Source organism: Macrotis lagotis, chromosome 1 (genome assembly GCF_037893015.1).
Source record: "Macrotis lagotis isolate mMagLag1 chromosome 1, bilby.v1.9.chrom.fasta, whole genome shotgun sequence".
Classification (NCBI taxonomy): domain Eukaryota; kingdom Metazoa; phylum Chordata; class Mammalia; order Peramelemorphia; family Peramelidae; genus Macrotis; species Macrotis lagotis.
The window spans coordinates 241,341,615-241,365,947 of record NC_133658.1 but is presented as its reverse complement, the minus strand read 5'-3'; the positions used below and the strand labels follow the sequence as shown (position 1 = coordinate 241,365,947).

General features: G+C 36.4%; 1 protein-coding gene across 1 annotated transcript in view; it reads right to left on the bottom strand.

Moving 5' to 3' along the window:
- Positions 1 to 583: 583 nt before the first annotated feature.
- The window catches only part of HADHA (hydroxyacyl-CoA dehydrogenase trifunctional multienzyme complex subunit alpha), a 54,305-nt gene continuing 30,555 nt past the window's right edge, over positions 584 to 24,333 (bottom strand). Inside the window, exons 12-20 of the mRNA XM_074209927.1 lie at positions 21,570 to 21,704; positions 16,994 to 17,165; positions 13,459 to 13,545; positions 4,342 to 4,482; positions 3,598 to 3,666; positions 2,818 to 3,013; positions 1,820 to 1,934; positions 1,179 to 1,324; positions 584 to 1,091 (exon numbers count right to left, since the gene is read on the bottom strand). Of these exons, the coding sequence (XP_074066028.1) occupies positions 946 to 1,091; positions 1,179 to 1,324; positions 1,820 to 1,934; positions 2,818 to 3,013; positions 3,598 to 3,666; positions 4,342 to 4,482; positions 13,459 to 13,545; positions 16,994 to 17,165; positions 21,570 to 21,704 (1,207 nt within the window). The 3' untranslated portion in view covers positions 584 to 945. The remainder of the gene's footprint in view (positions 1,092 to 1,178; positions 1,325 to 1,819; positions 1,935 to 2,817; positions 3,014 to 3,597; positions 3,667 to 4,341; positions 4,483 to 13,458; positions 13,546 to 16,993; positions 17,166 to 21,569; positions 21,705 to 24,333) is intronic.

The following is a 24,333-nucleotide window of genomic DNA, read 5'->3' as shown; positions in this document are numbered from 1 at the left end:
TGAGACTCAAAAGCATGTGTGGCTCCCTTCAGTTTGGTGTGCTTCAATACACAGAAGATCAGACTTAATTGAGGTTGGGGCTTTTTCTGCTGGTACAGAAAGCAACTTCTCCATATTTAAATGGTGTCTACAGGTTGCTGTGATTAAGGAATTCATTCCCACATGGGCAATCTGGTACTTGGGGCTCTACTCACCAGAACACCCTCCATTAGGATTCCTTGTTTCAAGGAAGCAGAGGGGTAGAGAAACCAAGTGGTATGGGATAATCAAGTGTGGAGAATGGGGGGCAGGGGGGTGAGAAGAGCTCCATTTTTTTCCCATTCTATCTCTCCCTTCTCCTTTAGTTCTTGAGAGCAGCAATAAACATAACTGCAGCTGGGAAAGCCTGAGATGCAAAGAACACTGACTGACAGATTTACAAGGAATGGCCATGAATCACCACTTTCTATCTGAATGGCCTTTTCCTCAAGGTACTGATGGAAGACTGAGGGGGTTTTCTCAGTCCTACACTTCTGGGTCTCTTGGCTCCAGGAAGCAGCTATTTACCCAAGGGGAGGTTCAACAAAGAAAAAAGAAAAATGGGGAGGCTTATGAAGTTTGGTTTTATTGTTAGGTGTGAGTCATTCTGGCAGGAATTGATCAGTCCTGCTGCTGGCAGCCAGTGTGGCTCCAGCTGCGTGGACCAACTTGGTTTGGAATTCAGAGCACAGGAAGTTCCCATCTTCCAGGTGAAGTGTGATATACCCAATTTACAGCTGGAGGAACTGGGAGCCACCAAGGGTTGGTTAGAACCTAAGGCACTTTAACCAGGAGCTAGACTGTAAAGACTGAGTGAGGGTTTCTTCCATCAGCTTACCTAGGCAAATCTAGACACTGCATCTGGAGATAGCACTGCCTCCAAGCTGGAGGTTGTATATGTCCTGCTCAAGGTAAGACTGAGACTGTTCATTGATAAAACTTTTTGCTAGGGTTGTTCGCATGGTCAATTAGTAGTTGGCAAGGGGTGAACTGCTTCCCATAGACTGCCTCATATCTCTTCATCCGATCCACCAACTTCTGAGCCCCATACAGATCTGTGAAACGGAAGGGACCTAAATAGAAAACAGATAACAGATACTGAGGCAAAGAGCAAAAGAACATTTACAATACAGCAACATCAATTTTCAAGAGAGACAAACCTCCAAGACAAGGTGGAAAGCCAAGACCAAACACTGCCCCAATGTCTCCCTCTTCAGGGGAAGCCAGGATTCCTTCTTGTAGGCACATGACTGCCTCATTCACAAATCTTGATATTAATCGATACTGGATCTCTTCTGGGGTGGAGCTGCCAACACAAGAGGTGGTTAGACTGCAGCATATCCATCCAAAGGGATGAAAGATGGATACATGCAAGTGAGGAATGGTAACTGAATTGAAATTAAATTCAAATATTCATTAAAGGGTTGGGACTGAACTAGTCTCTTCAGGATCTGAACATAACTATAAGGCTTTTAATTTGAGAGATTTGTTCATGAATCCCACTTTCTCTGTCCAAGACCCTCTTCTAGGAGAAAGGAAACAGGGCACAGAAGAAGGGTCCATAATTGCCTAAAATACAAAATCAATGCAACGATTGGCTCATTACCCCTAGGATTGGGAGAGCAGGATCAGTCTACTTGTTCAGGGTTCTGGAGCAAAAATTTGACTCTGCAACAGCTGTATGGACTGATAACACTTTTGATTGATACAGAAACCAAATAAGAATGTAGAGGGAGAGAAATATGATTCTTTTCTTTGCTACACAAATGCATTTTCACACTGGGCATCCCAATGGACTTACACCTCAGACTGAGGAGACACCTTCATACTAGACAGAATTTCATCCATGCCAGAATTCAAATTCTTGCTTTTTGCTCCTTCCTGGTAAATGTAAAAGCCCTTCCCAGATTTACGACCTGTAAGAGACAATAAGAAAGAGAGCCACGAAATTCTTAGGTCATTACATGAATCCTTATTAGTCTCCTGAGAAGACTAGATGATGGATGATCACCATTTCTTATATGCAAAGCAATGTTCTGAGTACAGAAGAATATATAAAAATAATCAGGGAGAGGAGATAAACAAATAGTACAAAACTGAGCAAGTATAGGAAACAAAATTTGAATGCTATAGCTAACATAACTATGTTAAGGATTCTAATTTTTCCTTTCTTGAATTTGTATAAATAAGGAAAACTGAAATCTCTTCTTAGGAAACAACAGCTACTGAAAGAAGATCTTAAAATCTTTCTAGAGACTTAGAATGTGGCAACTAGATAATTGGTATAGCCATTAGGATATTTTTAATACTTTAACATCCCAAAACAAAGAATTGGCACCTAAGACATCAAGGTTCTCTATTCCTGGTTCAGCTGTAGTTTTATGTTAACTTGACTAGTGCAAGTCACTAATCCAGAGTGCCTCAGTCACATCCTAATCTTTAAGTCTTTAGAAGTATGCTGAAAGTTAAAGACATCTCTTCAAGTGGGATTACAGAAGCATTTACAAAGTCTATGGTGCAATGTAAATGCCTGTCTAGTACGTGGATCAAATGATGGCAAATGGAACATTTAACCAACTACCTCAAGGAATTTCTGTTTATTCCATCAGCCTATTCCGTAATAGGGTAAAACAAAAGCTAATTTTGAGCTACCACAAAAAAGCAACTTCTCATGAAATTTTAGAATTTTATCCAATCCTTGATTCCACCTTTAACAACCTATCTATTCCATTTAGTTTCCCTGTAATTCCTTTATCCTAAGACTGATTGGGAAACTTAGGCTTTGCTGAGCCAACTCACCCAAGAAACCTTTGTTGACCATTTGTTTCAGCAATTCTTGGTTTCCACCTCCAAAGCGTTCCCCAAAGGCTTTGCCTAGTTCTTCTGATACATGCTGAGCTACATCAACACCAACTTCATCTACAAGTGTGGCAGCACCCACAGGAAAGCCAAAGCTTGTAGTGAGGGTGTCCAACTTCTTGGGTTCAGTGCCTTCCTGCAGAAAAGAGGAAGAAAACATGACAATGAAGGTGCATATTCTAGAGAAAAGTGGGCACAAAGCACACTAGTAGCCATAACCAGGGTCTGATGAGCACAGATGGAAAGGCAAAAACTCCTGCCTTTTTCTTGGCCTCCAGGCACTGACTGAAATCCACTGGAGAAAAGAGGCACAGAAGCAATACTACAGAACTCTATGACCAGGTGAGTGCTGAGGACATGTTGGTAGGCTCATTTCATCACCAACCCGTTCTTGCCATGGACAACCAGAGGAGTAGCCTCTGGATTACAGAGTCAAGTGAGGAGTCACCTCAGAAAAAGGGTGCCCTATGCCAAGGGTCTGTAACTCTGCAACTGATACAGAGTGATCCCTGAAGCCCAATTTCTCCTAGTCTAGGATGTAGATCTCCCATTACCTAGGGCAAATGGGACAAAAATGGTACCAAAAAAGCCTATGGAAAGTGAACTTGTATCCTACCATGTCTCTGTCAATACAGTAAGGATTAGGATTAGTTTTGAAGTTCTACAAGCCTAGTTCAAAGAGCAGAGTTCATCTGAGACTGTTTAATAGGTATAACCAACCTGTAGAATTCGGATGACTTCAGACATCATGGGTGCAAGACATCTGGTGGTATAGAAGCCTGGTCCATCCTACCAAATGAGAAGATACAAAAACACAATAGTACCTAGGCAGCTGATGTTACTGGAGTATTAAATAATTAATGGCCCCTAACTCAGGAATCATTTTGAAATTTAAGTTTGCTTTTAATCTCAAATCGGCTTTAAAACTAAATTATAAAGAAAAGCAGGGCAGTAAGCCTTGGTACAGGGAAGACCTTGCATTTAGTTTTCATCTGTAGGCATGAACAGTTAACCTCATCTGACAAAAAGCTAGAAGGAAACTGGAATTCTAGGTGAGGGTAATAGCCAAGGTGGAAGAAATGATACCACCACAGGTTTCCTCTTTTGGCTATTCATATTTGAAAGCTTATCGTAGTAGAAGATAGGACTAAAAGTCTGAACACCTAGATTCTAATCACATTCTATCACTTATTAGTTGTATGACTCTGGGAAATTCCCAACCTCTGAACTTCAGTTTCTTTATCTGTCAAGTGGGGATAATACATGCTCTGCCTACCACAAAGAGGTGCTATGACAAGCAAATGAGAAGATGGATGTGAAAGTACTTGGCAAGCAATAGAGTGATATATGCTTCTAAGACATGATTATTAATGAGAATAATGTATTAATTACTATTATTATGAGATGAAGAGAAACGGGTCATATGATACCTTTCCAGAACAAGCAGCTAAATAATCCTGTTACCTTAACTACAATGATCACTTTGCCCTGCTTGAGACCAACTGAGACTGCTGAGGCAACTGTGTCTTTGGAAGTTTTTTCTGTTGTGATGATCTCTAGGAGCTGCATCTTGTCCACAGGAGAAAAGTAGTGCATTCCAATGATCTAAAGTGGGGTATAAAAAGCAATAAATTCATTAGTACTTAGGGAAATTAAAATCAATAACCAAGCTGACCAATGTGGCAAATAACTTTCATATGGAGATGTGTACTTCTTGGTAAAAATTGTAGCTTAAGCACAGAAAGACTTTTGAAATAAGGTATAGTCCTTCCGCATCCACCTGGAAGTCTTGCCTCATTAAGGGGCATTTTGCTCCCATTAATAGTTAATACAGAAGTCACCTCCAAAGACTAGCACTAGAATTACTATGACAGAATAATAGTTGGAAAATTACTAATTAGGGCTCTGTTAAGAGATCTGTTAATCCAGCTCACATTGTATTAATATATTTCATTCAGAACAGGGGTCAATAAATGCCTTTCATTTTCACAACTAAAATTACATTTTACACCAAGTTTGCCTCAAAGTTCAAGTGTTGATAAGTGAGGCAATGAGGGAGGGAAACTTTGCGAAACTGCAGAATTGTTTTTAATAACCCCAAACTTTATCCTGAAACAAAGGCCCTTCTCATAAATACAAGCATTTTATGAATATTATATGAAGAGTCACGTAGAACTATGGTCTCTGAGAAAAATGAGTGTTGTACAGAAAATAATAGAGGCATTTGATGGGTGTGAACAGGCTGCCACATAAAACAAATAAGGAACTTTTGAAAAGATAAAGAACAAAAGATTTCATCTGGGAAATAAATGTTTAAACAAAAAAGATGGGCTGGTTACATGATAAGATGAAGGAATGAAATGGGGCCAGCTCAAATGCTGCACAGTAAGGTTCTTCATTTATTGAATTAGCCTCAAAAACTTCTTGGAAGGACAAGGATGAGAGTTACATGAGATTGGCAGAGATGGATGGACTGTGATCTGTATCAGAGGAAGAAATATCCAACTTAATGAGATCAAATATTCATCTGGGTATCTGAGAAAGGCAGAAGCTTATTTAAATTTTGAACCTCAAAATGCCACAGTCACTGGTCAGTCCTTTTCCCATTGGAGTCAACTGAAGGATAAGGCTCTATATGGAAATGGAAACTGCAGGGGTGGTCTTCACCTGAGGGTCAACCCTCACTTAGTACAAGTGACTGTTGGTATACTACCTGGAAGGGGTTATCTGCCAAGGATATCAAACAAGGAAAATATTAAAATAGAGGATTCTTTAAACCATTATTCTTATCAAAACTCTGGAGCCCCCCTTAGTCCATAAGATTTTTCCTGCTAGGCAATCTCAGATAGGGACATCTATGAATGTCAAAAGTCAGGAGATGAAACATAATCTTTCCTAAAAGGGCTCCTTTACTGGTTACCCATACAGATAGACTTCCATTTTATGTAAATTCACATTATGCAAATTCAAATTTATGTAAAAAATTCTGAAAGAAATCTGCATTCCAAAAAGACACGATGTTAACTTTACTGAACAGCATTGTACTTTCTCTCTCTCACCCTCTCCTGCCCCTTGACTCTATAGCTTCCCACTCCAACCACCCCACCACCAAAAAACAAAACAAAATTCTTGAAAAAGACGCTAAGAAAAAATCCTCTATATGAAGAATGGAAGTATTACTGTCACTGCTCAATCTGGGGCTTTACTTGAGATCTATAGTGCCAAGAGACCTCTGCCCCACTCTGCCTATTCTACCCAAATGCCTGGCCATTTTGTGTCTGATTCTATTCGTGCTCAGGTACCACGTTTCTATCTCAGGGCACTGCATGTCACCTATCATCTCCTGTGCCCATGTCTGACCCCTGTGTGTCTGCCCTTTCCTCGTGGTTCTGGGCAGGTCTCATGTGTCTGGTTTAAGCTCCCACCTGTTCCTCCTGCTCTTGTTTGTCTGCCTGTCCTTGAACTATTTGTCTGCCCCCTCTCTACATGGGCAAAGATCCCTTTTCGGTCTTTCTAGCTACTCCCTCCCTTCTCCATATTTGTGGGCAAATTGACATTATGTAAATCTCACTGCACAGACTCTGTTCCCTCTACTGTCTCAACTCCTTATGGTCTGGATTATAACACCACCAATCTACTGAAACTTCTTTTACAAAGGTTACTTTTTTTTCCTTTTTAGGTTTTTGCAAGGTTAAGTGGCTTGCCCAAGACCACACATCTAGGTAATTATTAAGTGTCTGATGCCAGATTTGAACTCAGGTACTCCTGACTCAAGGGCCGGTGTTCTATCAACTGCGCCACCTAGCTGCCCCGAAAATCTGATTTCTAACGGCACTTTTGCCACTTTGCTAGATATGTGACCTTAGGCAATCAGACCTTGGCTGATTTTCCTTTCTCTCTGACTACTTCTATGTCTCTTTTACTGGATATTCCTCTTCTTTCCCTCTTTTAAGACAGGCATTTTCCCAAGTCTCTACTCTTGACTATATTTTCTCTAAACTCTAGGCCTCAGTTTCATCTGCAAAATCTTCATAGGACTACTGTGAGGCTTAAATTAGATATAAAGGTAAAGCACTTTGCAAATATTAAAATGTCATATAAATATCAGTTATTCTTCTTTTTCCTTTTATACCCACTAACCTATGAACTACCAAATTGTTAAATTAATTCTACCTCCAGGGAATTCTCAAATCTGTTTTCTTTTCTTCACTCACATTGCCTCTATCCTAGTTTAGGCACAGATTATTGGAATCATCTCCTAACCATTCTAACTTCAGGCTCTCCTCTATCCAATCACCAACTTCCTAAGTTACAGGTCTGCCCCTGTGTACCACCCCACCCCCCATGGAAAATCTTTGTGATTCCCTCCTGTCTTTAAAATAGAAAATAAAGTAACATTAGATAGTTCCTATAATTTGGCTTCAATCTACTTTTCCAGTTTTATAGTCTTATTTACAACTATTCCCCTTCACTCAATATTTAGGATAAACTGGACTAATAGTTATCCTTCAAGCTCAACCTGGCATTTCCTGCTTTACACAGGAAGTTTCCTAGTTTCCTATGCCTAGGATGGACTCTTTTCTCCACTGGTTTTTAGAATCCTTATTTTCCTTCAAGATGCAGCTTGGGACCATGTCCTTTATCAATAAAATATTCCCCTCTTTTCCCAGCTAAAGGTCATTTCTATTTATACAAATTTTTTTCCAGTACCTGGTCTAGATTTCTCCCTGAGAGACCATCTCTGGTGTCTACCTCTTAGCTTAGTAGAGCAGAACTCCTGGAGGGCAAGGATTGTCATTAAAAAAATCTTTGTATTGCCAACACCTAGAACACTGCTTTTAACTGTTCCATTAAACTGAAATTATACTTTGTTATGCAACTAGAAAAGACAATAGTCTTTGATAAACTTCACTGGAAAATGAAAGTTATGAATTAGGAAATTCTTTTACTTCCCATATAATAATTATACTGAAAACATCTATTAAATTTTTTTTAGGTTTTTTTTTTTTGCAAGGCAACGGGGTTAAGTGGCTTGCCCAAGGCCACACAGCTAGGTAATTATTAAGTGTCTGAGACCAGATTTGAACCCAAGTACTCCTGACTCCAGGACCGGTGCTTTATCCACTACGCCACCTAGCTGCCCCCAACTACTATTAAATGTTGAAAAAACATTTTTGAAAAAACATATCTAGTTTCTGAAAATAAGCTCCTCAAAATTCTGGACATGTACCAAGTGCAGGAAATTCCAAAGTCATCTTGGCATTTGTGACCCTCCATGATCTAGCTCTCACCTATGTTTCTAGCCTTTTATCAAACTACTGTCTTTAATATGCTTTATGTGCCCATGACCACACCGGCATTATTACCTGAACATGTCATATTTTCTCAGAACTGTTCCTTTGTCTTCTCTATTCCTCATGCTCAAAATCCCCATCTGTTGATGATATCCCTACCAATTGAAATCCTACTCATATTTCAAGATCCAGCTACAATCACCATGTAGCCACATGTAATCTCTTGCTTCCTTTGAACTTCCTTTTTTAAAAAAATCTAATATTTTATTTTCCCCCCAGTTATATGTAAAAACACTTTGACATTTTCTTAAAACTTTGAACCCCAAATTTTCCCCTACCTCCACATAGGTTATACATGGAGTCATATAAAACATATTTACATATTAGTCATGTTGCACAAAAAAAACCCACAAAAACTTCAAGAAAAATTTAAAAAATAAAAAAAAATCAATCTTCATTCAGATCATCAATACTTTCTCTGGAGATAGCATTCCTTTGAACTTCCAAAGCATTTTTACATTCTTTGTTGAGTCACTGTTATATTTGTATTCACGCTTTAATCCAAAGATTCCTGGAAGATAGGGAACTGTATTTGTTACTCTATGTACCTTTGTACTTAACAGACTGATAATAGTAAATGTTTGTTGAACTGAAAACATAACTACTTAAGTACTGTTAGGTATCCTCAATTCCAAAACAAAAATATAACTACATTCATAAAGTATACAGTAGAATGGAAAGTTAGTTCAGAGTGCAAGAACAGGTAAAGAATTACCCATTATAAGATTATTATGATTATATAGAATGAGATGAGGTTAAGAATGCAGGGTGATACAACAGTGAATGACAAAAGTCTGAACTTGACTTGGGAGGCAAGAAGGAGACTTACTGTAGAGATCTGAGGCAAGAAGGAGACTTACTGTAGGGATCTGAGCAAAGGAATTACATCACCTGGGAGATGGGGAAGCAGATGAGGAAAACAGGGAGGTAGGTATCTGGAGATTGGCAACAATTTGGAACAAAAAAGAGATTCCAGGAGATTGAGCTATCATCATTTTACACTGCAGATATTTATATTTACTAGAAAAATTAAGTTGTATTATTAGATAAAATAAACTGTACAGGGAGGCTACTTGCAGGCTGAGGGAAAATGACAGGGTAGATTTGGAGAAGAGCAATAGGTAAGCAAACTAGATAACTGGATTTTTACTTATGGATTGGATTGTTTCTATAAGTGTGTACTGTCTTTACATTATATATCTGTGTCATTTTTTCCTATCTGCTAAATAAATGGAGTGATAGACAACTAAGTATAGGAGCTATCTGGAGAGCAGCAGCAAGAAGAAAGATAGTAGAAAGAGATATCATGGTACAGTAGACTTTTAAGAGGATCTGGAATCAAATCCCATATAACACTATGTTATCTTGGGCAACTGAACTTCCTTTGGCTAAAATTTCCACATTTGTAAAGTAAGAAGGTTGGTTTAACCAGAAGGACAAGTGATACAGATATCCAAGGGTAGCATTCATATTTACACAGCTCTACTCTCTGGCTTTACAGATGGCCTATCACTCAGTTTAGAGTCTATCTCAAATTCTGATATTTTTTAATAACTCAAGTTGTAATGCAGAGACCGTACATACAATGATAGTTTATTTACCTAGCATCACGGAATGTCCTACAAAAGTAATATTTCCAGGTAACTAAAAAGTTATCTACTTTAAGTACTAAAGTGTTTTCATTTTAATCATTTTAATCATTCTTGTTTGGGATTATGTAAAATGTATCATACCCTTAATTGTCCTCATAAACAAGGTGCAATGGACATTAATTATTTCTTGATTATTCAAGAATCATCAAGATTAACATCAATTATTTGTATTGTAGCATAAAAGAAATGAGGTATTCAGAAGTTAAAACTGTCTATCAAAACATTAAACTGGTTCTAGACTTTGCATCTAATTTGCTTCTTATTTTACTGTCAAGCGTACTTTTCATTCCCATTGGTATGTTTTCCTTTTGTTATTCAATCATTTCAATTGTATCTTACCTTTGTGATCCTATTTGGGGTTTTCTTGGAAAGACCATTTCCCTTCTTCCAGTTAATTTTGTAGTAAATTTTTTTTGTAAATTTACCAAGGAAACTAAGGTAAATAGGGGGAAGTGTCTTGCCAGTGTCTGAGGCTGGATCTGAATTCAGATTATCCTGGCTCTAGTTCTCAATCCACTGCACCTTCTAGTTGCAGATAACAGTTCCCAAACCACTACTAATCAGTGCTTTTCATCAACTTTAAGCTAGGAAAATACTTAAATTTGTTAGCTGTGTCTAGAAAGGATCAAATAGATTAAAAATAAGAGCCTCTTCTGAGAATAAAGTATGTGAACTTAAATTTTTTAAAATTTATTTAAGGTTAGGGTTAAGTGACTTGCCCAAGGTCACACAGCTGGGCAATTAAATGTTTGAGGTCCAATCTGAACTCAGGTCCTCCTGACTCTAGGGCTGATGCTCTAGCTGCCACCTAGCTGCCCACCATGGACTTTTTAACATGTACCCTGAAAAGTATCACTTTTGGCTTCCAAAAACAACTTGTGGGGGGGGGGTCTATTTCCTGGTTGTTAGTCGATTTCTAAATAGATGAGATTATTAAATAAGTGGTTCCCTGTTGATTAGTTTATACCGAGTGATTAAGCAAAAGTTCAAAATACCCTCAAGGAAAAACAAGAAGACTGGGGATTCTCTAAATGTGAACTGATATTAACAACCTCTTTTCTGTCAAAGGCTCAAGTTCTCTGTCTATATAGTCCTATAGTCCTCAAATAGCCAACTACTTTCCCAAGCTTTTGCCCCATACTATCAATTTTCCTCAACTCCTCACTTAATTGAATCTTCTGAATCTTTGCTTTTCTTCTTCAACCTCCTATTTCTTCTTCACAGATCACAGAAATGTCTTAGTTGTTTTCATTGACTAGTTAACAGCATTTTCTTGCATATCATTCTAAAGGTGCAGAGAAAGCATCATTATTCTATTCTCTCCCTCTTTTCAAATTGCCCTTTCCAGGAATCTGTTAAAGTAATTTTTCTTCCCCCACCAATCCAGTCCTGGATTATTTATTGTTGTCTTACACAGGACAGTGCTCAGTCCTTGTTGAAGGCTTGTCCTTCAATATCTAATTCAAAGTTAATACGTATGCGAGAAAACTCTCCTAGTGTTTCCCTATTAAGTTCTGTACTTTAAATGAAATGATTCTTCATCTGTTTGAGTCTAAATGACTTTTCATTTCTACAATTGCAAATAACTGGAAAGCACTGAAGAACACTGTATCTTGAATCAGGAAATTTGGGTTTAAGTACTGCCTCTGTCACTTACTGCTTAATCCCAAACAAACCTGTTTCTAAATCTGTTTCTTCACCCATAAAAGGGGGATGATAACTACACTTCAAAAGGAACAAATATTTAATCAGTATTCACTATGGATTTAAAGGTATTGTGCTAGGGATACAAAGGCATACAAAGGAAGTGTTCTCAAGGACCCTATAAACTATTGGAAGCATATGACACGTAAGAATATAAATAAAAATAAGGCAACATAAAAAATAAGGCTGAATATCAAGTGGTAGGGTCAGAAAAGAATTCCTATGACAGCTGGCATTTGAGCTGAGCCTTCAGGATTTGAAGAAGTGAAATGAAGTGAAAATGACTTCCAAACATGAAAGGTTGCATATGCATGGAGAGACCAGAAATTGGATGCTAAATTTTGAGAACAATTAACAGGCTAGTCTGGCTGAAGCACTGAGTATATGATAGAGAATGAGAAATGGGAAATAAGTTTAAAAAGATAATTTGGAAGCAAATTACAAAGGACTTTAAATGCCAGGTTGAGTTTCTATTTTTTAATTCAGAGACAAAATGTTTCTTGAATAGGGGAGGGATATGGATAGATTAAGTCTCAGGAAGATTTCTTTGATAGTTTTATGGAGGTTGGTTTGAAAAAGTGGGAGACTATAAGTAGAGAGATGAAAAAGAAGGCTAACTGTACTGATCCAGGTGAGAGAAAATGAAATCATGAGTGGTGGGAGGGAGGGAGGGAGGGAGAGAGAGAGAGAGGGGGGGGGTAGGTGAGAACTTCTGTGGAGACAGAAATGTCAAAATAAAGCAACTGATGAAGGAAAGGGGCAGGCAGAATCAAGGATAATTTGGAGACTGCACACTTGAGTGACCCTTAAAAGACAGTGATGCCTTCAACACAGGTTCAGGTGGACATGAAAACAAATTTTCTTCTGGACACATTAAGAAATACTGATGGGGGTGACTAGGTGGCACAGTGGATAGAGCACCCAGCCCTGGAGTCAGGAGTACCTGAGTTCAAATCCGGCCTCAGATACTTAATAATTACCTAGCTGTATGGCTTTGGGCAAGTCCCTTAACCCCACTGCCTTACAAAAACCTTTAAACAAAAAGAAAAGAAAAAAAGAAATACTGATAGGCCCAGCAGGGAGTCTGTTATATGGAACTGATCAGGGAAGATATAAAAAACTGAGTCATCTCCAGTCTTGATTCACATCTGGTCAATGGAACCAGATGAATCTGGAGACTTTGAACGATCCTCCCTCGCTAAAATCCAAATAATTTGCAGTCATGGCATCACTTTCTTGATGTACTAGCCCTCTTTGAGAATGAAGGACAAACAACAACAAAAGTTGGGTATTAAAACTTAATTCGTGTTTCAGCATTGCCCAGAAGACCAAATAAGAATGCATATAGATTACTTTGTAACTCAAAGTGTTATACATTAACTATAATTTTGATAGGTAAAGTGTTTTACAAATGAAACAATATTACATAAATATAATTTTATATTTATTAATATAAATTTATCTTTACTAGAGTCATATTTATTAAATGCTGGATGATGTGGAGAACATTGTGCTAAGTTCTGCAGGAAATACAAAAAGGAATAAGATGGGTTGCCCCTTAAAGAATAATAATTATAATTCGGTTGGAGAAAAAAGATATACATGCAAATAACTATACAAAACAGAACAATGTACACAGAAAATACACTCAGTGTTTTCTGAGGTCTGAGGTTCTGCCTTTTGGAGAGATTTATATCACACCTCACCATTTCCAACTAATAAATCCCACTCTTCTGGAAATTCCTAACTCAAAGACCACCCTCTGTCTTCTACAGAAAGCTCTAAGTAGTGAGTTGTTTTCAGTTTTTTCATAATTCATCTTTATTAAACCACACAACATCTAATTAGAAGCTTAGGAAAAGAAAACTTACCTTTTCAGGTCTTTTGCTAACAGAAGCAATTTCACTGATTGGGAGAGCTGATGTGTTACTGGCAAAGATACAATGAGCCGGAACCACCTGACAAAACAAAAAGGCATTAAGAATATTCATCAATGTGTCTTTAAAGAGGCCAATAAAAAGCCAGTCAATAAATTTCACTCCATACTGTCTTGATAGAAATTATCATTCATTACTGTAAAGTATAATTATAATTTTACCACCTCCATAATATCCATAAATATGGTTTGTGGACATTCAGAAAAAAAAATCAGTAGAAATCACAGGAATCAACCTCAGTTCACTGAGAATGAGTGATATCAAATTAATCTCATTCTTTTTTGATGACTAGAATGGCAGATCAGGACAACAGTATCTTAGACATAGTAGGTGCTCAATCCTTTTTTTGTTGATTATAAAAAAAAGTTAAAACTTGTTTTTAATAGAACATCTGACAAAATTTCTCAGAGTATTATTAGGGCTAAACTGGTTAAATATGGATTGGATGACCACACTGTTAGATGGAATTGCAGTTAGATGTGCAGCCAACAAGTATTGATTCAACAGTTTATTTCCTTGATAACAGCCTCTAAAAATCAAATCAAACTACATATGTGGTCTCCTGGACTCGGACAAGGGTAAAATTTGTTATCAGTCTTGGGGGGAAAAGCAAAGTACATACAATTAGAAAAAGGAAGACTATGTTCTCTTAAGTATTGGAAAGGAAGAATAGTACACACTCTGGCCAATCAAGAATGTGATGGCAAGAGATTGCCCATATTCTCAAACCAGAGACTAGTGGGAGTCAAGAAACTTCAGCTACAGAGCTTTATAGCACAAAGCAGAAGGGAATAAGGAACCACCTAATAGTATAAATAGCAGAAGCAGCAGCAGCACCATCAATTAATAGTTCTGTCAACCCACATAGTCTTCTCTAGTGGAATTTCAGTGTTTTGCAATTGCCCAATCTGCTCTTACTGAACATTTTTATCTGTGATTTTCTTGAAAAGTAATAAGCCGGGGTGGCAAGGTGGCACAGTGGATAGAGCACTGGCCCTGGAGTCAGGAGTACCTGAGTTCAAATCCAGCCTCAAATACTTAATAATTACCTAGCTGTGTGGCCCTGGGCAAGCCACTTTACCCCATTTGCCTTGCAAAAAAACCCAAAAAACCTAAAAAAAGTAATAAGCCATTTTATTGGTTTTTGAAAACAAAAATCTAGGAGGGATGGATGGTACTCTAGGTAACAGAATCAAGCTGCAGTCTCTGTAGAAATCCACTTGAATCAAGATTCAAAATGTTTAACAGGCTAAAATAATAGGCAGAAAGTGAAATAATGAAATTCAATAGGTAGAAATGTAATTGGTACATTTAAGGTTAAAAAAATCAATTTCATAAGAGTAGAACAGCCAAGATTTATGCATGGTAGTAACACTGAGACAAATATCTGATTAGCATTAAAGTTCTTTATCTAGGTCTGTCTGATAAGCTGATTCCTGGGTTCAGATAGAAGCAAATCTTTGAAAGACCAAGAGGAAAGATTATATCTGGTGACCCTTCATGACTAAGATGAGGAAAACAGAGAGAATGATTGGAAGCTGAATTTCTAGGTTAGACCTTACAGATAAGCACTGAAGATAAGAATCAGATATCAGAAAATAAGGACACTAATGCACTATTGGTGGAGTTGTGAACTGATTCAACCACTGTAGGGAACAATTTGGAACTATGCCCAATGGACATCCAAACTGCATATCCTTTGATCCAGCAATACCACTACTAGGTCTGTATCCAAATGAGATTATTAAAAAAAGGGAAAAGGACCTATATGTGTAAAAATATTTATAGCAGCTCTTTTCATGCTGGCAAAATATTGAAAAATTTGGGGAAAAAAGCTGAATAAGCTGTGGTACATGAATGTAATGGAACACCATAGCGCAATAAGAAATGATGAGCAGGCAGATTTCAGTAAAACTTGGAAAGACACGTACTAACTGATGCAAAGTGAAATAAGCAGAACCAGAAAAACAGTGTACACACCATCAACAATATTGTTTGAGGATCAACTGTGAATGACCAAGTTTTTCTCAGCAACATAATCCAAGACAAGTACAAAGGACTCAGGAAGGAAAATGCTATTCACATCCAGATAAAGAATTGATGGATTCTGAAGGTAGATCAAAGCATATTTTTTCAATTATTTTTTTCTCACTAGTGATCTATTTCTTCTTCCACAACTGAGACTAATTTAGAGACAAGTTTTACATGGTAGCACATGAATAATTGTCTACCATTTTCAGAAGAGGGGAGGGGAGAGAAGGGAGTTAGAAAAATTTAAAACTCAAAATCTTGTAAATTTTTGGAATTGAGGAAAAAAATTTAATTATATAAAAAAGATAGGAATCAAAAATGAGAGCAAATACCATTAAAAAGTTTCAAGAGCTTCCAGGAGAGTACAGAACAGTGTTCAGGTACATTACTACAATATACTACAGTACAATGTACTACAGGTACAATGTAGCAAGTGCAACAGACCTGAGAATTTCTACTTTATAGCAAGGATGGAAGACAAGAATATATTGCAGTAATCTGTAGAGACTGTGCTAGGTTTGTGTTTTTAATGGTATCAACTTCTATATACCAAGCATAGCTTAGTATGAACTTCAGTGCTTCATTCTTTCTCAAAGTTTCTGACATCTTGTTTTACCTGGGTTCAGTATCTAGGGCATTGTGCTTACTGGCTAACTTCTTTAGAGGTTACTTAGAAATTCCCAGGAAGGAGGGGGGGAGAGAGAGGGAGAGAGAGAGAGAGAATGCTGCTAGAGAAGAGATCAGAGGAATCCCCAAGACTTGGGCCTCTTCTAAAGATTCTGGTAACATTATCCATTTTCTCAGTTTCAACTGTCATTTACAGAAAATACAAAAATCTTCCTAACAGACTACTAAATTCTTATCTAGAGTAAAGCATTATCTTTTTTTCCAGTCCTTCCTTCTTTAAACTATCTTCAACAATGATAACAAAACTGCTTTCAACGCACAAATGCTTTTACCATGTTATCTTCTTTAGTTATTTACAGTGACATCCATTACATTATGAAGCAAGAAATATCTAATATTTCCATGAAATAGATTAATACTAAGAAATCTGCTTAAATTGTTGTAATCTACTTTTTATGCTACAAGAAGCACTGAGGATGCTTAGCTTATTTTTACAGCTCATTTTTATAGTTTTACAGTCATTTTACAGAATCTCAAAATCTGTGGCTGTGCTATGAGACTCTGCCCCTTAAATGGCTGGATTTTCCCATGAACAAGAAAAAGGATAGAATTTTATGACGAAATATACATGATAGACTTTTTTCCCCTTCAAGACTTAGAACTATACATTGCTGTTCTACTTGAAACCTGCTCCTAAATAATTTTGTAAAAATATTAGAATTTCCTTGAATCCTTTCCTATCAAGAGTTGGAACTTTTGATTTCTGTAACATACTATACCACATACCCTAAAGAGAAAGCTGATAACCTACCGATTCAACCTCCTTTAGAACTGCATGCTTAAGGCGAAGGTCCTCAAAAACGGCTTCAATCACCATATCACACTTTTCAAATCCCTGATAATCAAGTTGTCCAATCAGATTGCTATAAATAGAATCTCTTTCAAACGATGTTAAACTCTTCTTCTTCACTTTATTATCCAACCTGAGAAAATAAATTTTTTTGGCAAGGTTTTGAATCTTACAATTTTTTCCTCTTCCCTACCTCCCCCCCCAACAAAAGACAATCTGACAGTCTTTATATTTGCTTCCATGATATGCATAAAATCAAAATTGAAAAACAGATCCATAAGGAAGAAAGAAAATATGAGAGACAGCAAAAGTATGTAATACATAAGACAACTTTTTAAAAATTGAAGCTGACAATCTTTGATCTTTGTTTAAACTTTACAGTTCCTTCTCTGGATATAGATGACATTCTCCATCACAGATCCCCTAAAACTGTCCTTGATCATTGATGGAGTGAGCAAGTCCACCAAGGTTGATCATCACTCCATGTTGTTGATAAAGTATACAATGTTCTGGTTCTTCTCATATCACTCAGCATTAATTCACTGAAGTCTTTCTGGGCTTTTCTGAAATCCCATCCCTCATGACTTCTTATAGAACAATAGTGTTCCATCACATGCATAAACCACAATTTGTTCAGCCATTCCCCATTTGATGGACATACCCTCAATTTCCAATTCTTTGCCACCATAAACAGAGCTACTATGAATATTTTTGTACAATGGACTTTTTTTACCCTTTTTCATGATCTCTTCAGGGTATAGACCCACTAGTGGTAGTGTCAGATCAAAGGGTATGCACATTTTTATTGTCATTTGGGCATAATTCCAAATTGCTTTCTAGAAAGGTTGAATCAGCTTACATTCAAACAACACATTAGTGTCCCAGATTTCCCACATCCCCTCCAACACTGATCATTAAACTTTCTGGTCATATTGGCCAATCTGAGTGTGAGGTGGCAGCTCAGAGATGCTTTAATTTGCATTTCTCTAATCAATAATGATTTAGAGCAATTTTCATATGACTGTGGATTGCTTTGATTTCCTCATCTGTAAAATGCCTTTGCATATACTTTGAACATTTGTCAATTGGGGGAAATGGCTTGTTTTTTCATAAATTTGACTCAGTTCTGAGAAAATACATTGCCAGTACTACATAGAAACTGCTCAAATGCTTTCTGTGAAAAGAAACTGGCATAGTGCTACAACAGCAAAATGGGAAAAGATTTTTATAGCTCCTGTAAGCTAAAAAAGTACTATTTTATTAAGTGTCAAGATTTCTCAGTTTTATATTGATTAACATGACATGTGTAATGAATGAATTTAATAGCAGTTTAGTTTCTAGAGAACAGGCAGCCTCTGGGCTTGGGAAAATAGTGAAAACAAAGTAATAAAAGTCATCTGTCAATCATGACAAGTCTGGCCCTGAATTATGCTTTCCTGTGTTAAGTGAAGTGTATCAGTATAACCTGTACTGTACTGTAACCCTGAAAATTATGTAATCAACCTTGTTGTTCCCAAAGGATTCCTATCTGAATGGTTAAAAGTGATGTAATTGTTTTATTGTCCTGTATGGTAGGCTTTTCCTGAGAAGATCACTTGAGCCCCAAATATGATTATTCAATGATACACCTACCCACTTATGATCATGTATAATATATCTGGCTCCACAACAGCAAAATGGATCTCTAGGAAATGGAGCAATCCTTTGCAAATCAGTTCCATGTAAAGAAAGCAATTAATAAACGGGTATCTGCTTTACTGGCACTATGTCTCCCACCTGCTTTATCCCGCTCAGATTAGAAATGATTTAGGAAGACAGCCTGCCATGGTCATTAAAAATCCAAGAATGAATAGAATTTGATACTTAATATACTCTTTAATTCAACATTTCCATAAAACTAATTTAATCAGAGAACAATATTGGGCTTGAATTATATTGAGGAAACCTGGAAGTATATACCAAGGGAATACTCCTAGAATAAAAGGTGATGGGAAAAGTTTGGTGCCAGATTAAAGTCTCCCTATTTTCATAGTAATTATATTAGGTAACATTTTTATAAGAGCTTTAAGATTTGCAAAGTATTTCATAGCCACTATATCATCTAATACTTAAACAAACTTGTGCGGTAGATGCTATTAACTCCTATTTTACAGAGAAATAAATTAAGGCTGACAGAGGCTAAGTAACTGGGCCCAGGGTCACATAGTTTTCTATCTGAGCCAGGATTTTCAAATCAGGTCTTCCTGATTTCAAGTCTAGTGTAGTGATGTATCCACTCTGTCACCTTGCTTCCTTCAAATAATTACAGTAACACATAAAAATTATGTATATATATGTAAAACTTGTAACATGAATATAAATTTACATGTATGTATACAAAATGTACAAATACATATAAATTTATATTACTTCATATACAAATAAAATAATATACTATCAACACATAATTACATTAAAATTATTTTAAAAATTAGATAATTTAGAAGTAGAAAAATAACATTCTTTCTTCAGTCATACCTATTCATTTGATACCTGAATCACCAAAGTTCTTTAGAACACAGTTTTTATAAATACTTTGGAAATGGTTTCAAGTGTGTTTTTCTTGCTTCCACAGATTGTACAGTCCACGTGAGCAGGAAGGGAACATATCTTAAAATTACTTTTTATTCTCCCAGCATAGCTCTGAATGCTTACTACATATTTTACCAGCTATTTCAGATTTAGCTTCAGGGAGCTGAATATATATTGTTTCTTTAATACTAAAACTTGCATGTACTCAGCTGTATTCTTCCAATGAAAAAGCAGGACTACTAAGTTGACCCTACTTTCCTAGCAAAGGATTTTTATAGAATCAGATTTAGAATTAGTAGAGATCTTCAAGCTCTCTTGTCAAGTCTCATATTAAACTGAAACCTAAAGAAGTTAAGTGATTTATCCAAAGGTCATACAGGTATTACGTTTAGACCCATGTGCTATGACACCAATTCCAGCATTCTTTCCAGGGAACCATCCTTCTTCATTTTAATAAAGAGATCAGTTGAAGTCCCTGTACTAATTCCCTGGATCAGGTGTAAACTTAATACCTGAAAGTTAATTTATTAAACTTCTAGTTGAGGTCTCAAGCAGGGTTTAAATCTCAATACGTCTAAACTACTTTTTGGTGTAATATCTTGCAAAGAGGGAAAAATCTTCCTAAGTGGGAAAAACCCCCACCAGTTTCTATAGTCTTAATCCTTTTGCTGTTCCAATAAGCTCTTGTGAGAGGGCAGGAATACTCACATAAACAGACTTAGCAACACTAATGGAAGCAAGGCTAATGGATAAGAGAAAAGAAAAACTTAAAGATAAGGAAATTCTATCCCAAGGAAAGTAGGATGTTAGAGTGACCATAAATAAGTTTTATAGTTGCATGTAAAATTAGTACAAAAATAGGTAGGGCCTGAAAGATGCTCTCATAGCAAAGTTCTCATTCCAGAGAATTTATAAATTCTTGGGATTTAGACCAAAAGGGACCCTGGAATAATCCAGATCAATCCTATCACTTTATAGATAAGGAAACTGAGATTCCCCAGGAGGGAAGTTTCTTCTTGAGGTAGCATAGCTAAGAAGTGAGAGAACTAGCCCTGGAATGTATACTTCTTAAAACTTAAGTCCAGGTTCTTTCCCCCAACCCTTCATTTGCCAATGAAAATACAATCTTCCAGAAAGTGCAGGCTTGTTTAAGGCTGCAATACAAGAACATTAAGCTGGCTTGTTATTTTTAATTAAAATAATAATTCACTTGATTAAGGCTTATGTTATCAATCGCATAAATGTGAACTGCTTATCTAGCAAGAACAGAACAGACTGTGTTTTGAGATTTGAAAAAGTCTGTGCCTTATTATTTTTCACTTTAACATAAAAGGAATCATTAATTTCAGAGATAAGACAATGATGGCAGCTCTTAAATCCTGGAATAAATGGCTATTCAGTGACCATTTCAGATATTACAATTACCACTATACCACTCTACAGAGCTTAAATACTAGCCTAGAAACTCTTAGACCCATGAAATCCAAACCCAGTCCCATCCTTTGTATTTGAATAATTTTGAACTCTGAGTATGTTTTTTTCATAAATATAGAAAATAAGTCAGAAGGAACACATAGCCATACCTCAGTAATATTGTACCATTTTCACAGGAGTCTTATTAGAACTAATGAATCCTAGAGTTTCTGGTTTGATGCGAAAGGGAAAGGTAAATGATATTTTTGAAAATAAGTAACTAAGATAAACAATATAGACATAAATTTCCCCTGTTGACAGACAGCAAAATTATACCACCATTCATAACATAATATGAGATAAGAGCAAAGAGGTGATATTATTAAGCATCAAAGAGAATCTGTCTAATTATACAGTTGCTGTATTTTCTATGAATTAAATTCAGGTAAATAAGATATTGGAAAGTGAAAAATTTCTTATTTCCCCATATGGAAATTTGTTTGTTCAGGCAAGATAAAGTAGAGTTTCATAAGCCTATCTTCTTTAGTCTTACCCTTTGAAAATTTGTTGCTGTCCTCGTCCTAATCCCGCCACTGAAGTATCTTTGAGTATGGTCTTCAGTCCTTTATCCACAGAGACTTGGGCAATGCCAGCTCCCATAAGACCAGCTCCAAGAATAGATAGTTGCCTAAGACAAGAGGACTGTGATTTGAATTGCCAATTTCAACTTTTGCTTATTTCATACATAATTAATGAGACAGGTAACTTAGCTAGTAGACAAGCCAGGAGGTAATCAAAGCAAGACAAAAAAAAAGTGATTTATTTTCTCATATAGTAAAGTATACCTATAAATATATTTTAAATAACTGGCAAATTCCTACAATTTAAAATTTTACTTAATAGATTCTCAAAAATAAACATGAAATGCAGTCACAAGAACTACTATGCAAGAAATATAATTCTGATTTCAATTGTGATAAATCAGGAAGAAATAGGTTTTCATTATAATCAAAAGGAAAAACTATTTTTTTAAAATTTTTTTAGGTTGTTTTTTTGGGGTTTTTTTTTTGCAAAGCAAATGGGGTTAAGTGGCTTGCCCAAGTCCACACAGCTAGGTAACCAGATTTGAACCCAGGTACTCCTGACTCCAAGGCTGGTGCTTTATCCACTATGCCACCTAGCCGCCCTGAGAAACTCTTTTTTTATACAAACAAATAGCTAAGACTGATTATTATATTTATTCAGTTCTTGGTCTCAATTTAGTTTCTTTTCTTCATATTATTTTAGTAACTGTAAATGCTGATTTTCTCCTTTGCTCTGTATCAGGTTCCCCAATCTGGCTCAATCCTTCAATTCTTTCAAAAGAGATCCATGTGTACTCTGGTTGATTTAAATGCTCTTCAAATCTTTGTCTTCTTTAGTAACAATTCTACGTCCTTAAATTATACACTGGAGATTAAAGTTAAAAGAAGCTCAAACCTGATGAGTCTCAATGTTGATAATAATGAAATTACTGGCAGATTTGTTCAATTTTTTTTTGTGTATTTGATGATCTCTGCCTAGTTTTATCTAGAAATGGTCTAGGGATAATATGGTATAACTAGTCTTCCTGCCAAGCTTCCTTAGACTTGTTTTTACCTTATGAACTTTTGGCTGCTTCATTAGGCCTCATCTTCTAACATTCTGATGTTTAACTTCTTTCAAATTTATCTGTAGCTCAAAGTGGCACTTCACTTGGGTTCTTCCCATTTCTTCCTTTTGCATTAGTAGATCACATGTTTACTAGCTAGGACAGTTTGTGGGCTTAATTGATCTTCTGTGGTAACTTGCTTTCTATCAAGCTTTAACAGGAAATAATAGAAATCAATGGCAAGTTTTCCTTTATTCATTTTTGGTATCAAAAATTTTTGATTAAGTAAGATCAGAGTCAGGTATCTTTTCATTTAGTCATTTTGACCCTTCCTTGAAAGAATGGCCTGATAAAAAGAATGATTCAGAAACTAGTTCCACTAGTCCCATTAAAATACAGTAAATTTTATATTTTGTAATGCTGCTTGCTGTTATAACATCTCTTGACTTTTAAAACTTCTGGGGAAAAAGTATCTGTATAGATATGAGGATTCCACAAAATACTGATCTCTTTCATTTCCTAATTCTGAACTATGTTTTAATTGTCACCAAAACCTACCTTCACTACTTCAGTCACTGTGATTATTAATATACATTCTGATTTTTGGGGGGGGGGGTAGGGAATCGAACTTGAGATCTTCTTCACCCTTAGCAACAGAAGTTAGCAAATAAATTGCAATTACCTTCATAATGCTTTTGAACACTATTATATATATATATATATGTATATATAAGAATTTCATTGAAATGATGTTTCTTGTCTTTGAATCCATAATAAAACTAACCATTAATCCTTTATCTATTTCCTCAAGCCATCTTGTAATTTAACTTTGAGTTCTTTGTATGCCTTCTGGTTTCAGCAGTCCACAACAGAGGAGAGTAGGGAACACTGTACCTGACAGATTTAGGATGAAACTAGGCTCAAACCTGACTACCAAGCAGAAATGGGTAATGTTTACATTGTTAGATCATCTAGTCCAAACCTTCATTTTACATATGAAGAAACTAAAGTAAAAGAGAAGCTACAAGTCACTTAACCAGGGGGCTATGTCCTCCATTCCTCCAACATTTTAACCTTTATGACTAGCCTCCTTGATAAAGAATAGACCAAATCCTGCTTAACTCCTTCTGCTGACCCCTGTTTCTCTCATCATTCCTTATGGTTTCTCCTTTTTCTCTCTCTATCCCTATAACAACATTCAGAAGAAGACTGTCTCCTGCCTTCTCATCTGTCTGGGCAAGGTTGGTCTTATACTGTGCCCTCTAGAAATCCTGTTCCATAAAGAACAAATTACCCTTCATTCCAGACCTCTCCCTTCCACATTTTATCCATGTCCTAAACTTCACACAGACCTTGATAACATTTCATCTCCTAACTATTCTCTATTGCACTAGATTTTCCTTATCTTCCTTTCTTATTCTTGAAATGCAGCTAAATACTAAAGGGTATTTAAAACTATAGTGGTAATTACCAAGATCAGTTCTCAGTTTGTAAGAATACTTATTTGTATTTGGTTCTAAAGTGGAATACAAATTCTCAGTATTTTGGTAGGAACATGCAGAAGTCAAGTATCAAAATCAATACACCATACTTCTGACTTTCTAAAAGGGCTTTCTCTAGAAGTTCAGATCAAGGGAGAGTCTAAGAATTTAGAATCAGAAAGACCTTAAACATTTATCATTTAATC